Here is a 17327-nt window from a genome sequence, read left to right on the forward strand (position 1 = left end):
CCGGTAAAGCTGATGCTTACTGGATAACCGTTTCATCGTCTACATCCCTATCCCATGTCATAACCCAGATCTGGGTAGAAGCTCCCAGCATTGCCTGCATGGATGCTGCTGTGGTCCTTATATCCAGGGAGTCTCCTTCTGGCCTGTTGTCTTGAAGCCAACCCACACCACACTGGTACCCTGCGGACGCTGAGAACAGACAGCCCTCGCAGAGGCCCGACCGGAGATGTGCAGACAAGAGCTGGCAACAATCATCAGCTCATAGCAACACGGGTGTGTCGGCGCAGGGTCCCGTGTGTGCTAGGATCACGGCGTTCTGCTCTGTTTGTCGGGGGGAGAGCTCTGTTCCTCGGCATCTCTGGCTGGAATCGCAGAGGTTGTTGAGGGACGGGATTTGACCCGCGATGTTCCTAGGTCCGAGAAGGAGCAGCCGCCATGGCCCCAGTGACTTTTTCAGCTCTGCTTTGTTGGTTTTCGTTTTGGGAAGCTCAGTTAGCGGAACTGGACCCCTTGTCTCTTTGGTTAAGAAATGAATCTTGTATTATTTACAATGAGATTGACCCGGCGTTGCTGGGGTCTGTCACGCAGCAGCTCAGGGCCAGGTGAGAAGCACCTCTCCGTGGCCACTGCAGCTCCAGCTGATGCAGCCAGGGAGGGGTACATATTCCCCGGCTGGGGCAAATCCAGGTTCCTCTGCCCCCTGCACTCCCCCGCTAGAGCAAACTGTGCACTTTCCCCTCACTCCCTGACAAAGGGAAACAGCCAGCAATATTCCCCTACAAATCGTGGAGAGAGCTTCATCCTCCCCCACCCTTGGGTGCTTGGGGAGTGGGTGGCTTGGAGCTGGGGCAGTACCAGAGGGGGTGGGGAGATGTGCCTCCCAGCCAGCCCCTTTCATCTGCCTGGTGAGTCTGTCTCTTTTCCGTATGGTTTTCTGAGAAGCAATCCCATTCCAGGCCCATGCCATTTTCCTGGCACAACCAAACCCTGACCTTGCTTTAACGATAAGAGGAAGCCGCCTGCCAAATGTAGTAAGCCTACCTCTTACCGTTTAGGAGGAGTTCTTGACCAGACAGACAGGCATGTACATACAGATAAACTCTCTCAAATATATAGCAGATTTATTAGGCAAGCCTGGGGGGTGGGGGGGGTGGTAATTACGTTAGATGTAGAATAAGGAGATAAATATGTCACTGCACACTCTGTAATTGTAAATAAAGTCTGTTGCAGTGAATTTAAGCCTCCCACAGAAGGGGAAAGTCTAATTAGGTTGGAGGCCTGTCTCTCTGTTTGTCACTTGTGGAATCGTTAGTCACAATCAAGTTTCCTGCTAGACCAAGTCTGATTGCTGATCGTCAAGATTGCTGTGTTCGGGGGAGGGTAGAAATCCCTCTGCAAAAAACTAAGAAGTCTCATTTCTTAATAAACGAGATTGGGGATTCAGGGTGTGTCTACACTGCAAAAGAACGCCGCCGCAGTGAGTCTTAGAGCCTGGCTCGGGCATAGGTGGCTCCTGCTATAGGACAAAAAATAGCCTGTTCAGGCTGGAGGAGGGCAGCCGTTGGGAGAGCCGGAGCTGCCGCATCTGTCTGGGGGCTCACTCCCAGATGTAGTGTAGACGTAACCTTTGAGGCTCCTTAGCTGTTTAGTCGGTCATAGGGTTTTCCACCATACCCACCACTGGGAGACCACCAGGAGACAAGGCCAGACCCTCAAAGCATTCAGGTGCCTGACTCCTGTTGAAATCAGTGGGAGCTGGGCCCCTAAATCCTTGGTCGATAGGGGCCAAAGTCCCCATGTGCAGTTGCTGGGATCATGGGAGTGGCTTCCTTGGTCCTCACAGGCAGTCAGAGCTCTGTGCAACAGGGTCCCAGCCCCCCTCCCCTTGGGGAATTCTCCTCTGGACCCCAGTTTTCATTGTTGGACCCCCTCTGCGTGTGAGCGAGTCGAACCTTGTTCGAGCATTTAACTGCGTGTCTGTCCTGAGTAAGGATGTAAAATCACGGATAAAGCAGGGTCTGTTAGCAGCCCCAAGTGTGGGGGGTCAGCTTCTCTTCCTGCCCCTTCTGCCCCCCAGCTTAGGGCTGCCAGAGCCAGCAGCCCCAAGTGGGGGGAGGGGGTAGCTTCTGCTCCTGGCCCCTGTGGGGCTGGAGCAGCCCTCTACCTGTGGCAGATCATGGGCAGGGCTGCTCCGAGGAACCGGTTAACCGGCTGTGACGGCGCGTTGGGGTTTTCCCGTCTCCTGCACCCCCGTAATGGCACGGACAGACTCCACCAGACAGTAGAATAGAGGGAGTTTATTGCTTCTCCAGGATACAGCACAGCACAATGTAAGCTGGTTACAGGGCAGGCCTAGGATGCCTCAGCCCCCCCTTGAGATGGGGGAGCCTGAGCCCTTAAATCCCAGCCCGTTGCCTAGGCTGCTTCCTCCATGAAACCAGCCAGAAACCTAACTCACTCACTTCCAGCCCTGCCCCCAGCCAGGGCTCCACTCCCCTTCTTCCTGTTGTTCCGCTCCCTGGGAGATAACTGGTCAGACAGGTTCGAAGCCCCCTTGCATAATGACTCATCCCCTGCCCCGCTGTGTCGTGCTGCAGCCAGCAGCCAGTGAAGGTCACTCACAACCCAAGCCTAACAACCAGGAAGCACCACCCGGTAAGGGGTAGGGTTAACCGGTTACCTGTTCACATCCCTAGTCCTGAGAGTAGCATGATTTATTAGTATGGGGGTAGCCGTAGGGGCCCCATGCGCACGGCCTGACCTTTTTGTGCTCTGCCTGGGACACCCCCGGACCAAAACGCCACTCCCTGTCCTGAGGAGACCAAGGCGGTACCAGGACTGTCAGGATTGTTGATCCGTCCTTGAATCCCATGTATTTGTGGAGGTGGGGCGGGGGAGGAGGAGGAGACCCCAGCAGCACTGAGAGGGCGGGTGTGGTACATCTTAGGCCATTGTGTAGATGGGCCCAAGGCTGAGGAGCAGCGTGCCCCCTCCCACGTGCCGACCTTCCTGGCCCAGCCCCACTACGCCTGGGCTGCTCTCGCCCTGGGAACCGCTGCAGGGTGGGGGAAGGACCCCTGGGGGGCCACTCCGGCCAAGCTGCCGTCAGGGAAGGGAGCGGTCCTGCTGGTAGCACGTGTCCAGATCTCCCTCGGTCTCTGGAGAGGGGGAAGCGGTGCCTCCATCCATCCCTGTGCTGGGCTGTTAGGGAAAGCACGTGTCCAGGGACCAGCAGAAGGGGGGCAAACTGGTTCAGAGCCGACCCTGCACCTCCGTTCTCCTGCTGTACACGCCCCTCCATCCTAGGCATGCTTGGAGCTGGCAGGTGCACGGCTGTCCCAGTTGCTGTGCGTTTGGGGCAGACTGGTCATCTAGTCTCTCCCTCCGAGAGCGGATGGCAGGTGCCTCGTCCCCAGTCTTGGCTCAAGGTAACTGCTACAGTTGCAGTATCCTGCCAGCTGGCACCTGGTCTCCCATGTGATGCTCAGGGCTTTAGGGAAACTTGTTGTGAAGCAGGCTCCAAACTTTCCCTGTTGGCCTGGGGCTTTGTTCGCAGCTTGCTGATAACAGCTGATTTAATGGTGATCGAACCCCGTCCCAGATGCTGCTTGCAATATGAGACAAATGTCAGAAATTCTCCCCCGGAGCCTGCCGGAGCAACGTCTCCTCTCTTCTAACTCTCTTGTCTCATATGGGAGGAGAGGGGTGCCAGCAAGCAGCTGGGCAGGGAAAACGGTCTGTTTGGTGCCATTCAGGTAAGAGCCTTGGAGTGCATTAGATTAATGATACAAATGTCACCTTTTTTAAGCCATTTGTCCTGAACGGAGCTGGGGATGAGTTGGCTGGAAATCTATCGGTGGCAAGGACACTAAAAGCTGCTCAAGGAAAGTGATTGTAGGGAGAAATGACCAGACCCTTTATGATGTCAGTAAGAAACGCTCCCAAAGTAGCATTTAATATGGATTTTCTGTTCTGAGAGGCTTTAGCCTTCAGGGTTTTACAGTGGCTTGCATTGAACTGTAAGCGTATGCCTGCTCTGTCAATCTGAGTTTATGTTTCTACTGTGTATATAAAAGTTAAGATGTTATAGTGCTTCCACAGTGCTTTAGTAGCACTTATACAGTGCTTTACATCGTCAGAGTGCTATAAAATATCGGCTAATTACTTACTATACGCAAACTGCTTTTAATGGGAGCACTTGACGAGCTATAACAGCGATTTACTTTGCAAAGCACAAACTGCCAGCCAGCAATCCTGTGAAACAGTTTGGGCTGCATCCGTTAATGTTTTTCTTGGTTCGTGGTGTATTCCTGGCTCCCTCGTGAGTTTTTGGCGATACACGGATGGACGTTTTTGAATAACGTTCTAAAAATGTTTAAACGTCCGTTGCTAAAGGTTTTGTCAGCTGCTTCCATCTGGGTCATTTGGATTCAATTCCAAATGATGAGAACCAGACCTGGTTGTTACTAAGAGTTAAGCCACGGGTTTTAAAGTTCTAAGCAAGGACTTTGGAGTTGATCGAACACCTGCTGGGTTCATTCTCAGGCGTGCAGCTTTTCAGGGCACAGGGGTGTGTGTCTTGAGAATGTGGCTGGAATAAAGCTTTTCCTTGTGAAAGAAGATGACCACAGTTCATGAGCACCTGACCAGGTGTTCCAGTTGCACCAGCATATTAGGCTACATCTACACTGCGGCTTTTGCTGCAAGCACCTATGCAAATGAAACATGGATTAGCATATCACCACACTTCATTTGCATAATTTATTAAAGCCATTTTTGCGTAAGGGGTTTTGGGCAAAAACAAGCAGTGTGGACTTTTTTTTGAGCAAAACTCCATTTTGAGCCTGATCCTTATGCCAGAATCCACGTTGCTTGTTTTGGTGCACTCATTTGCATAGGTGCTTGCGGCAAAAGCCGCAGTGTAGACAAAGCTTGAGGGTTTTGTTGGGTGTGATGTAGTGGGGATTGTGTTCGCTCTGTTCGCTTTATGTTGTGGGTCATTCCTACTGTCCTGCGCTTTTCTGTTGTAACTCTGTGTGTGTGGGTGGGTGGGTGGGTGGGTCCCCTGCTGGTGAGATAGGAAACCCAGCAAAGAGGTTAAGGGACTTGCCAAAGGTGATCCAATGTCAGTGTCACAGCTGGGTGTGGAACCGAGGCATTCTCAGCTCCCTAGCGTGCACTCAGACAGTAAAGCCAGAGAACTCTTTCCAGGGCATTTCCAGACGCTGAGTCTGTCTACGAAATAAACTGAGGCACGTTCCCTGTTTCTAGGATAACTGCCTTTGGCCACGTCTATCCAGAGGGACGTTTTGCCACCCAGGGTACCGAAGAGGTGCGACTTCCTAGTTCATGTATTTATTTTCGGGTTGACCTAGGCGCTCTGTTGTGCTTGGTGCTGTACCAATATAGGACAAGACTTTCCTGTTCTTGGTGGCCACCAGTGGGGCTCGCTAGTCCAAGGAATCCCTCTCCTACCTAAGCACAAAAAGAAAGGCCCGGCTTTCTGACAGGCACCTGATGAGCTGACAAATCTGGCCGCTCGCGTAAGAGCCTACACAAGAGCACGCCAGTCTCCTCCCCAGTACACACCATCTAAGCCAGGACATGGAGGAAGACAAGGGCAAAAACCACCTGCCTAGTTCAGCACTGGTGTTGCTCCGGGGAGGGGGCAAAGGTGGCAGGGAGCCAGGCTTAGTTGGCACAGAGTAAAAAGCCCTGCTGGAGCTGCACAGGGGCTGAATTTCAGAGCTGATTTTCCAGGTGCAGTCCAGAGCTTCGACTCCATCTCACTCTGGCTTCAGCTGCTTTTATCTGCTACCACCAGGGGTTTTGCTCCTAAATTCAGGAGCTGTCGGCTGCTTCCCTCCCGAGGCCAATTGCAGCCAGAGGGGAAAAGTCTGTATCCACAGAGCAGGTTCAGCTGAGGGTGGTGGCAGCGACACTGCCCCCGTGCCCAGATACCTACAAGGACGAGCTGCAGGTTGGCACCAATGTTCCCTCTAATCTTTTCCATCCAGGCGTGGAATAAATTATGTGCACCGAGGCCTGTCAGCGTGTGCACCACCAGTGGAAATAAAAACCTAGCTGTGGGCTGATATCTGCTAAATATCAGCTGGGCGATATTTAAATCTTTACTGAGTGGTCGCCAAGCACCCAACTTTCAGGGAACGCTCGTTGACACTAAGGAGACTTTCCTTGGCCTTCTTGCTAGGAGTCACAGCAAGGGGTGAATATGCATGGTTGTGGGGCTGTGAAACTTTCATCCAAGATGCCACCGTCCCACACCCAGCCCTCAGTGGGTGGGGAGCGGGGATTCAAACCTGTGGCCTAGATGGAAACAAGAGCTTGTTTCTACTGACTTCATTTAGGAAGGATGCGCTTGTGGTTAAAACACTGGACTGGGACTTGGGAGATTGGGTTCCAGTCCTGGTTCTGCCACAGCCCCTCCTGTGTGACCTTGGTCACCTCACTTCATCTCTCTGGCCCTCTACTCCCTCTGTGTAAAATGGGTACCATTGAGTTCTAGACAGCAAGACCAGACGGCCAGAAACTTCAAGTGACAGCAAATCCAACACGGTCAAAAGTAATTTGTTCAAACGATAATTACGAGACTTCCTATCCCCACGCCATTGATCTTGTCTATAAACTCTTCAGGGCAGGAGCTATCACTTGCTCTCTCTCTGTGTGTGTGTGTGTGTGTGTGTGTGTGTGTGTGTGTGCGCGCGCGCGCATACACACAGTGGCTCTGCACACAGAGCCCTGACCTTGACTGGGGCTGCTAACAGCATCGCTGAATTTGCTGTGGCTTCTATTCTCAGGGCTTGCGCTGCCCTGACTCCAAAATACCTGAGAGGATAAAGAGGAAACCATCCCACTCTATCTCTCAGGAAAAGCCACAGCAAATTGGAGTTGGCTTGTACGCCCGCCGCAGCCGGTGTGCTGAAACGCGGGTGATGAATGCTCTCACTTGCTGCTCCATATTCATCAAGTTCTGTACATTTCACCCACCATTAAATCCCCAATCAATAGCCCACTGATTTTCAGCTTCAGGTTGATTTGGCAGCTCTTTAGTGACATCGAAATAGCTCATCGGGGTAATTTAACCCCCGTGTCTGTCTCACGTGATTGGACGAAGATGTTGTGAATCTAGTGAGTCAATTAGGCTGGATACTAGGAGAACGTCCAGCACCAAAAGAGGGAGTTTGGTGAACGGGTGAAATCCACAGTGAGTGTTCTCGGGAGTCTAGTTCTTTGTAGGACCGGGCTGGGTAAAATGCAGCGCAGTGCCATGAAGTGTGGCTCAGGGCCATGCAAGCCACTAGGGGCAGGGACTTGTTCTGTGCCTGCTGCACCAGAGCCTGGTGACGGGCCCGTGCTTATCACAGGGTTGTGTGTATGGAGACTGGCCCCCTCTAGCATCCTTCTCCCAGAGATCCCAGCATGCTTTGGAAACATGAACAAAGCCTCCCGTGCTGCATAAGGAATTGTTGCAACGTGCATTTAAAGAGGGGGTAAACTGAGGCACAAGGGGCAGAGGTGACTAGTCCCATGATCAGAGGTTGAAACTCACTCCTGTCTGGAACGAGGCTGAGGTTCCATATAAGCCACCAAAATAAGGCTCTGAGCTTCAGTTCCATCTAGACCAGGGTTTCTTAAACTGTGGTCCATGGCACACCGGTGTGCTGCAAGGTAGTCAGAGGTGTGCCGTGGAGAGCAACAGAATTCAAAATGGCCACCCTTAAAGGGGCAGGCAACTTTTTTTTCTTTTGCTCAATAACTTCCCCCCGACCCTTTCCCCTCCTATTTTTTTTCTCAACAAAAAATCCTTGGTGTTCCTCATAAAAAAAATATTGTGTGGTGTTCCTTGGTCTTAAAAATTTTAAGAAACACTGATCTAGACCCTGTGCAGGGGAGAATTTCTCTCTCCATGGATAAGCCACAGAGACAGGAATACAGCCCAGGGAGTTCTGCTATCCTGGTCCTGCGTAAATGGCACACAGAGGATAAGTCATGATGGTGAGAGGGAGAGAATGTAAATCTCTCGGGGACTAAACACAGTGAGCTCTCAGACAGCCTCAGTTCAAATCCACCAGCTAGGAAGTTGCTTGAGTCTGAAAATACAACGCCCAGACCGATGATTTAGCTCCATAACTTTCCCCTTAATGTCCATCTTGCTGCTCCCTGAGGGAAAGGAGAGCTCTCCAGTTGAACGCTGTCTATAAAATAGTCCATTTCTTGGGTGCTTTAGCTGTTTCATGGCTCCGGTTCTAAATTCTCTTGCGTGTTTGTCCCCGGGTTGCGTCCTTTTGCGACGTGTGATTATGGTGTTATTAAAAAAGAAAGCGGGAGAGAGCTGAGGTTATCGACTGTAATACAAGGCTATAAAACCGGCCTTAAAATTATGAACAAGCTGCTGCTACTGCATTAAGGCTTCCCTGCCTTCCAGTTTCTTATCAAGTTCAGGCTTTGGAGAGGAAGATTTACCCCGTAAATCAGCAAAAATGCTGATGAGGGTTATAATTCTGCATCCTCAATTCATCCAGATTAAAACAGCCATCAGGGAACAGCAGCATGACAGAGGCGTTGTGCCCGCGTGGCTGGTTTAACCGGAGTTAGCTAACCCCAGTGAAGAGCCCAGTCTTGTTGGCCGTGTGGACATAGCCTGGGTCACAGCGAGATGAGGCTCCTGAACCACTTGGGTGCTTTTGAAAACATTACTTTTGGTTTGCTCCCCTTTCCCAGTCCGGGTTCCCCAAGCCCATCCCATCAATACTCGTTCCTTCAGTTTGTTTCTTGCTGTGCTCTGCAGCTCTATCGGTGTGTGTCTATCTTCCAGGCACCCAGCTGTACTCTTACATAGATTGTAAAGCCACAAGGGCTGGTTACCATCGACAAATCTGACCTAGGCTAGACAATTTCACACAGAGGGAGTCTTTTCATCCCCTTATTCTAGATGGGGACACTGAGGTGCTCAGCTTGGAAAAGAGGAGGCTAAGGGAGGATAGGATAGAGGTCTATAAAATCGTGAGTGGTGTGGAGAAAGTGAATAAGGAAAAGTTATTGACTTATTCCCATAAGAACTAGGGGCCACCAAATGAAATGAATGGGCAGCAGGTTTAAAACAAACAAAGCAAGTTCTTCTTCACACAGCGCACAGTCAACCTGTGGAACTCCTTGCCTGAGGAGGCTGTGAAGGCTAGGACTATAACAGGGTTTAAAAGAGAACAAGATACATTCATGGAGGTGAAGTCCATTCATGGCTATTAGCCAGGATGGATAAGGAATGGTGTCCCCAGCCTTTGTTTGTCAGAGGGTGGCGATCGCTTGATCATTACCTGTTTGGTTCACTCCCTCTGAGCCACCTGGCATTAGCCACTGTCAGCAGACAAGATACTGGGCTAGATGGACTTTTGGTCTGACCCAGTACGGCCGTTCTTATGTTCTTATGAGATGAAGTGACTTTGCCAAGGTCACACAGGAGTCCGGGGCTCAGCCAGGAAGCAAACCCAGGTCTTTTGATTCTCCAGCCAGTTCCTTAGCTAAAAGACTCACTCCCCTTGCCTTCCCCCTATGGAAGAGTTCTGGTTTTTCCTGCCCTTTCCCAAAGCTGACACACTCATCATATGGCTGTCGCCCCTGCTGCCCTTTGTACCCATTTTCTCTCTCGGCTCCTGCCCCATCCATACTGGCAGCCCAGACCTGACATTGGCTTGTGTGTGCCGGGCAGCCCAGCATATGCCCCTCTTGCTTTCTCATGGCCTCGCCCATCCATGCCCAATGGGCATCGCTCCGAGGAGAGAGACTTATGGGAGCACTTAGGATATCTGGTGGCATGACGGTCCACTGACTCTGACCTTCTTTTATTTCAGAGAGATTTAGACATCTGTCAGGGAGCTTTTCATAGCTGCCAGGAGACCGTCTCCCTGTCTTGCCATCTGTCGAGTACGGAGGCAATTTGCTGGTCTCCTGGGGACCAAAATCCCCCCTTCTCCTCAGTGAGGAAAACACATGTGATCCCTCTACACCAGTATGGAACTTTTGCGTGCCCATCTGTAGCCGGACCGGACCCTCATCCGGGAATGGAGGCTAAAGTCTGACGTGTAAAAGCTGGCATTGCCACCGTTCTGGGAGCCCATCTCACCCATTCCTGTCTCCTGTGCCAGTCTGCTTCTGAGGAGGGGGTCAGACTCCCTGCAGGACTCAGCCATGGGATAACCTGCACCCATAGAAAACTTGTTCCTCCCCGCCATTAGTCAGTGGTTTAGGTCCTGTCCCATCCCTTTTGCATCTTGTAGCTACAAGCATCAGCAAATGCAGACGTCGGTACTGCCTAGGGGGTGTTTAAGGATTTGGGAACATGGGGGTGATTAGACACCTGTTCACTGAAGCAACCACTGAACTTACTGAAGTTGCAGGTTCTTTGAAAAGTTGTCTCTTGTTGTAAGCCAAGACCCCTCCAGAAAGGAAAGGTGAGTCTGGTGGATTAGGATACTGGACGAGGCTAGAGAGAGTCACAGTCAAATGCTGGCTCCGCCACAGATGTCCTGTATGACCTCGGGAAATCACCAACTCGAACTCTGTGCCTCGGTTTCCCTTCTGTATAATGGAGATGCTATCCCCCTACCTCATATAGCATGGGCAAGGATATACTCCAGTCGTGATTGGTCAGTGCAGAGACAGACACAGGAAAGAGCTACACCATTCTTCTTTCGGGCACAGAGGATGCATGTAAAGGTCTATAGGGATGCTCTCTGGCTGGGGTGAATTTCACCGATTTCAGCCAAGCAGCTGTCAGCTGTGAAAACATGATTCTCTGGAGCTTAATCCGTGTGCCTAGATGGGCGCCAAATCACCAAATCACAGACCCGGAACCCGAGAAGGGAGGCACCGGAGAAATTAAGTGAATGAGCCAGGCGAGCACGCGGCTGGAACAGACATTTTCAGTGTTGTAACGAGAGCCGTGACGGGGAGCTGCGTTCTAATCAAGGCAACAGCGGGGCCTTTTTTTAAGACCAGCGAGATTGTTGAGATATTTCGTCCGGATAACGTTCCAATTTTAGCTTGGCTGCTCTGGCTGTAATCATAGTGAAAATACCCGGCACGGTAACGGGAGGGCATTGGAAATGCATGCAGAGGACCTGTGTTGCTGCAGCAGCTGCTGTGTCAGGACATGTGAGGCTGGGCTGCTCTCTCCCCCTTAAGATTCATCCGTGTGTTGTGGTGCCTCTGTCAGACCCCGATTCCAGACCCTCCTCTCCTTGGAGTTTGTCTTGCTTTGGGGCTGGTTTAAGTTTCTGTTGCATGAGCAGGGCTGAGATGCTGGTCCCAAGCCACGGTGGGACGCGTCAGTGTCATTAGCAAACTGCTGGGCTGTGATTTGAGAGACGTGGGGTCAGTTTCCAACTCTGCCGCCGCCTTTCCCTGCGGGTGACCTTGGCCAAGCGAATTAATCTACCGTGCGCCTCTCGGTTCGCCATCTGTGTACCAGAGATAAATACGGCCGTAGCTCACAGGGGGGTGTGGCGATAAAATCCAGCAGTGGTGCGGAGGGCTGTAACATCCATAGTGCTGTGCTGGAGGCCAGGAACAAGCTGGGGAGAGGGACAATCCCAGATCTCAGTCCCGGGGGTGTTGTCCTACCTGTGTGTCTATATGTGCCTGTTGTACTTCTAGTTCTAGAGCCTTGAGGCATCCGCACAGCTGCCCTCGTTGTGTTGCCGGTGAAGTGTTGGGGGACGGAGAAAAGGAACCTTTTCCACAAGGGGGCAGGACGTCCAAGTCCCCGCTTCTCGGGAAGGTGTATGCCCGGAGAATGCCATCATTCGTGTGCTCACAGCTGAGTTCCCATCTGCAGGCACCGGTCCCCAGTGTGTGCGATTCATCCTGAGCTCAGGACCCACTCGAGGCCTGGGTACCACTCTCAAAACAGCGCCCAGGTGGTGCTGGTGCCTTGACCAGTGTTCCCTGTAAACGGGGCACTTGTGCGGCCTCTCGAGAGACGTTCCAATGCGGCCCAGCTGATTTGCAGAGCAGTTAGGTTTTGTGTTTCTATTGACGGGGCTCATGCCTCTGTGCACATAACAAAATGTATTCCACACATGGATGGAAAATATTAAAGGGGACATTGCCTTGACCCCTGTTTGCCCAGGAGACATTTCAGGATTTTCAGCACAGGAATCTTGCTTGCACCATTTTTATGCAGCTGTCCCAGCTACTAATGGCCATGCAGTGAAAATTTGTCTCCAGTCCAGAGATCTCCCCGCAATGTCACTCCAAGACCTTTGCGTTACTAATTCCAGCCTCCCCTACCTGGTATGCCAGGGTTCTGTTTGTTCCCTTTGGGAACCAGAAGAAACAGGAAGGGGAAAAACTAGAAAGAACTGAGGAAAGGGTGAGATGAAAAATAAAAAGGAGAAAAGGTTAAAAACCTCACCCAACCCAACCCCTAGGAGTCCCTGTGAAAGGAACAAAAGGCATAAGAACGGCCATACTGGGTCAGACCAAAGGTCCATCTAGCCCAGTGTTCTGTCCTCCAACAGTGGCCGATGCCAAATTCCCCAGAGGGACTGAATAGAACAGGGAATCATCAAGTGATTTCTCTCCTGTCATCCATTTCCAGCCTCTGACAAACAGAGGCTAGGGACACTCTTCCTGCCTATCCTTGCTAATAGTCATTGATGGACCTAACCTCCATGAATTTATTTAGTTATTTTTGGAACCCTGTTAAAGTCCTGGCCTTCACAACATCCTCTGGCAAGGAGTTCCACAGGTTGACTGTGTGCTACATGAAGAAAAACTTCCTCTTGTTTGTTTTAAACCTGCTACCTATTCATTTCATTTGGGGACCCCTAGTTCTTATGTTATTGGAAAGCAAGAGCTTGCCTAGTATAAATCAGAGAAATGCATGCAGAGTGGATCCTTTTCAATCACTTGTCACAGTCTCTGTCTCTCACTCTGCCCTGTCCTTATCTCTACTGGCTTCCCCTGGGGGTAGGAGCAGAGGCAAGCAGCAAATCCCATCCGGCGTCTGTGTAAGCGGCTGGTCCAGCCGTCGGTAATGAACACCTGCCTCTCATGAGCCTCTGAGCATCCCAGCGCAGCCAGTACCAGCAGGTAGCCTGCATTTTGGTTAAGGACTGTAAATTGCAGGATTCCATAGTTGAAGGGCGACATTTCCGTTGTTTATTTATTTGCTCTTAAAGCAGGACAGCTCAGTTCCGGAGCATTGGCCGTTGCAAGTGTTCAAAATCTGTGAGTCAAGTATCATGAGACTGGAGATTTTTTTTTTAATTATTTTTTTGGTCCTTTTTATTTCGAGCCTTTGGAGGAGGTCCCGGTTTCGAGTGTTTCTCCCCAAGAGATAGACACTTAGGACTCGCAATGCCCTGAGACTCATGATAGAATCATGAGCATTGGCAAACACTCCTTCCAATGTTGCAAGCAAAAGCCTAACAAAATTAGCCTAGATTGGACATTAGGAAAAAATTCCTAACTGTCAGGGTGGTCAAATATTGGAATAAATTGCCAAGGGAGGTGGTGGAATCTCCCTCTCTGGAGATATTTAAGAACAGGTTAGATAGACATCTGTCAGGGATGGTGTAGACGGAGCTTGGTCCTGCCTTGAGGGCGGGGGGCTGGACTCGATGACCTCTCGAGGTCCCTTCCAGTCCTATGATTCTATGATTCTATGATTCTAATGAAGCCCTCTACCAAAATAATTGGTCTGATTTTTCCAAGTGTGAACTACCCACCCGCTCCCAATCACTCCAGGGCCACCACTTTTCAAAACTAGCCACTTGTTTAGTTGGGTAAAGGACAATTTAAGAATCCCGAGTTTAGGCTCCTATTGTTGAAAGTTTTGGCCAGAAATACAAACCAATATAAGAAAGGGGCAGAGTGGAGAGGGCATCTAGACCCCAAGGCCAGGTTTACACACAGCTTTTTAATAGGAGTCCCTATTTGGAGTAAAGGCATGATTTTTTTCACCAATATAGTTAATAGTGATGTCATGACAGTCCTTACTGGGGAGACAATTATGGCACATCCTGGTGTTTTAATCTAGTGTAATTGATTCCCTTTCCTGTATGGAAAGAGCAGTAACAGTATAAGCACCCAGATAAGTTATATCTAGGCTTGATTATCAGTGTTCCCTGTTAGCTGAGTGATTGGGCGGCCACCCCAGAGAGATTTAATTGCCGCCCAACTGCTTAGCACAGCACCCACAGCTAGCAACATGTTTCCATTGGTGGTGCACATCTGCACCTGCCTTAGTGCACACAACAAAATTTATTCAACACATGGATGGAAAAATTAGAAGGAACATTGTTGGCGATACTCAGAAAGCTCTGAACTGTACTAACAATGGGAAAACTCCCTCTCCCCTAGTGTCTACACAGAAAGGTGATTTTATTGTGTAGTGGCATTACAGTATGGTTCTAATCATTCTTCCATGTAATTGTCACTAATTCATTGAACCACGTTATTCTGTGCTGTGAAGGTTTTTTTTACCACCCTGACCACATAGTTTCTGAGAGTGTTCCCATTGTGCCGTAAGTGACGTGACGACATCTGTTCCTTGTGATCTGTCTTTTCTCTCCTCTCTCCCCAGGGGAGAATTGGAGGAGCAACATGGGGTTTGTTTTGGTCGGTGATGTATGTGCCGTGTTGTGTGTGTGAGCAAAGGCCGGTCAGAGCAGAGTGCCTGTCAGTTGGAGAGGATGGTGCTGTGTTACCACACACCGAGTGTGGTTACTGAGCAATGCAAGTGGTACCTAGACCACAGCAACAGTTAAGCTCAAGAGACCTCTACAGCATGGGCTGGGAGTCAGCTGGCTTTTAGCTCAGAGGGTAGAGGCTCCTACAGGTCCCAGGTTCAAATCTGCCCATTGGCGGTTACAGCTGCAGGGGTTAGTTCTTGGTTTTTATAGGAGTTTGTTTCTCAATCTCGGACTGGTCCCTGAGCAAGCGCTGTCTCCCCCATGTCTGCACACAACTCTCTGGTGCCTGGAGTGGGGTTGTCCACCCTGTCCCTCATCCTGGAGCTTCCGATGGTCTTATAGGCGAAGCTCTTGAGTGGTATGGAGATAATAGCCAAGACCTTGACTGTGACTTGCTGGTCCCTGGAGGGCTAACAGAGAGAGCGGAGAGCAGGTGGGACAAGCTGCAGTGTTGCTGAGGCGGGCTGCTGTGTTCTGTACCGGCCGGGCTCCCTGGGGGCCAATGGCTTCGTGCCCAGGTGTTGCTGGACGCTGAAGGGAGCTCTCGGTGAGTGGCCACTGGCTCAGAGTGACAGTAGCCAGTTCCCTGCCGGTTGTGCCTCCTCCCAGCCCAGTTTGGAGTTGCTGCCCGCTGCCGTGTGCGCCAGCAGGCAGCAGGTGCGACGTGCTGCTGCATTTTGCACTCGCCTTGCCCGAATGTGAGCAACCATGTGAGGTGCACGGTGCCGCTGAGCGAGGGGAGCGGCTGTGCCCCTGTTCTCCCCTGCCGTTGCTAAGGCCTGGGACACAAGCTTAGTTTGGTCCCGTGTGGCCAAACGAGTCCCTCCCCGGTGTTGGGAGGCCGATGTGAAGCGAGCGGTTCAGGAAGGCCACACAGATGTACACACGCCAGGTTTCATTGGTCGTCTTTCACCTTTATTAAGGGGCCTCCTGGGCCCTCTCCCTCATTTTCATACCCGCTCCTGTCCCACTGGGGCTGTATTAACTGCCTCGGATGTAAGGCTGCTCTGCTCAGAGAATCATAGAACCATAGAGCTGGAAGAGACTTCGGGAGTCGTCGAGTCCAGCCCCCTGCCCAAAGCAGGACCAACCCCCACTCAATCCGCCCAGCCAGGGCTTTGGCAAGCCAGGACTTAAAAACCTCTAGAATAGAGATTCCACCCCCTCCCTATGGAACCCATCCCAGTGCCTCACCCTACACCTAGGGAAATACTTTTCCCTAATATCCAACCTAAACTTCCCCCTTCTGCCATCTGTCACCACTGGGAACAGCCTCTCTCCATCCTCTTTGGAGCCCCCCTTCAGGGAGTTGAAGGTTGCTATGAAAAAACTCCTCGCTCTTCTCTTCTGTAGACTAAATAAGCCCAAATCCCTCTGCCTCTCCTTGTAAGTCAAGAGCTCCAGCCCCCTCATCATTTTGGTTGCCCTCCGCTGGGCCCTCTTCAATGCATCCACACCCTTCCTATTCGCAAGAGGGGGGTAAAGCTGGCAAACCCATCTTTCTCTGCGTGTGTGTGTGTGTGTGTGTGTGTGTGTGTGCGCGCGCGCGCGCAGTGGGTGCAACCCCCCTCCCAGATGGGATAAGCAGCTGGTGGGGTAAATACTGCCTCCCATACCCCCTGCAGCTATTCCTGCTTCTTTCCCTGGGGTTCTCATGCTGCTGCCTTGGGGAGGGATGGGAAGCCCTGCCTCTCCTAGTGCAGGATAGGACAATGGGGTAGGCCGTAAGGGAGTGGGCCTGGCTGGGCCCATGGGGGTTCCTAGAACCTCCAATTGCTTTTCTCCAGACCTGATCCCGGCCGGGCCTCCCTTCCCAGCCAACTGCAGTAAGCTCACTTATGATTTTCGCCATCTCAGGGAGAACGAAAGAGCGATTGCTCCATCTGGAGGCTGCTGGGAGGTGCTGCGCTGAGTCTGTGCGCAGGAGGGGCCCTCTGACTGTGTTTTCAGTCGGGGGCCTTGTCTCTCACTGTTCATCTCGGCGTTTTAAAGCTACCCGGGGATGCTCTTTCAGGAGTGTAACGATGGCTGAGACTTCCCAGCGGAACGAGGCACGGGCCGCGCCAGCCTGCGCCGCGGCAGGAGCGAACAACCTGGCTCCGGGGGTGTCCCAGGGTGGGTTCTCGCAAAGGGAGCCCTGGATGAGAGACCTGGTTTGCCCACAGAGGATGTGGGGCTGGCAAGGGAGACAGGGAAGGGGGTGGATCACCTCCTCTCCTCCTTCCCCAGCTCCGAGGGTCCCTGGCGAGCGGCCCGGAGAAACGTTTCGGAGCCAGTCGAGGGAATTGCAGGAGAAGACAGGGGCAGGAGCCGGCCTGGGCCATACGGGAAGTTGGACAAGATGGTCGGATGCTCCCTCTGGCCTTGAATTCCGTGACCCTCACTGGAGACACCTCCAGAGCAGAGAGCCAGGCTGGGCAGTCCCTGACTTGAGCTACCTCTGGGCCACTGCCTTGAGGCTCAGGGCTAGTGGCACGGACACAGAGGGCTTCTCCATGGCCCAGAGGGCTTCTCCGTGCTTACAGTGCCCGTCCCCCACCCCTCAGGGGACAGGACCATTGCCAGGGCTCACAGGATGGGAACAGGGGCGGGTTTCAAACCAGGCTATCT

General features: G+C 51.8%; 1 protein-coding gene across 7 annotated transcripts in view; it reads left to right on the forward strand.

Moving 5' to 3' along the window:
* The window catches only part of LOC102463920 (zinc finger protein 385C), a 222628-nt gene that overhangs the window by 59338 nt on the left and 145963 nt on the right, over positions 1-17327 (forward strand). For 2 of the 7 annotated variants that reach the window (XM_006130936.4, XM_075911605.1), the window contains exon 1: positions 3616-3755. The exons of 4 other annotated variants lie outside the window; for them this stretch is intronic. In XM_006130936.4, the coding sequence (XP_006130998.2) occupies positions 3692-3755 (64 nt within the window). In that variant the 5' untranslated portion in view covers positions 3616-3691. Of the gene's footprint in view, positions 1-3612; positions 3756-17327 lie in introns of those variants that run through there. One more of the 7 variants, XM_075911608.1, reaches the window with a different exon arrangement.

This window comes from Pelodiscus sinensis, chromosome 29 (assembly GCF_049634645.1).
Source record: "Pelodiscus sinensis isolate JC-2024 chromosome 29, ASM4963464v1, whole genome shotgun sequence".
NCBI lineage: Eukaryota > Metazoa > Chordata > Testudines > Trionychidae > Pelodiscus > Pelodiscus sinensis.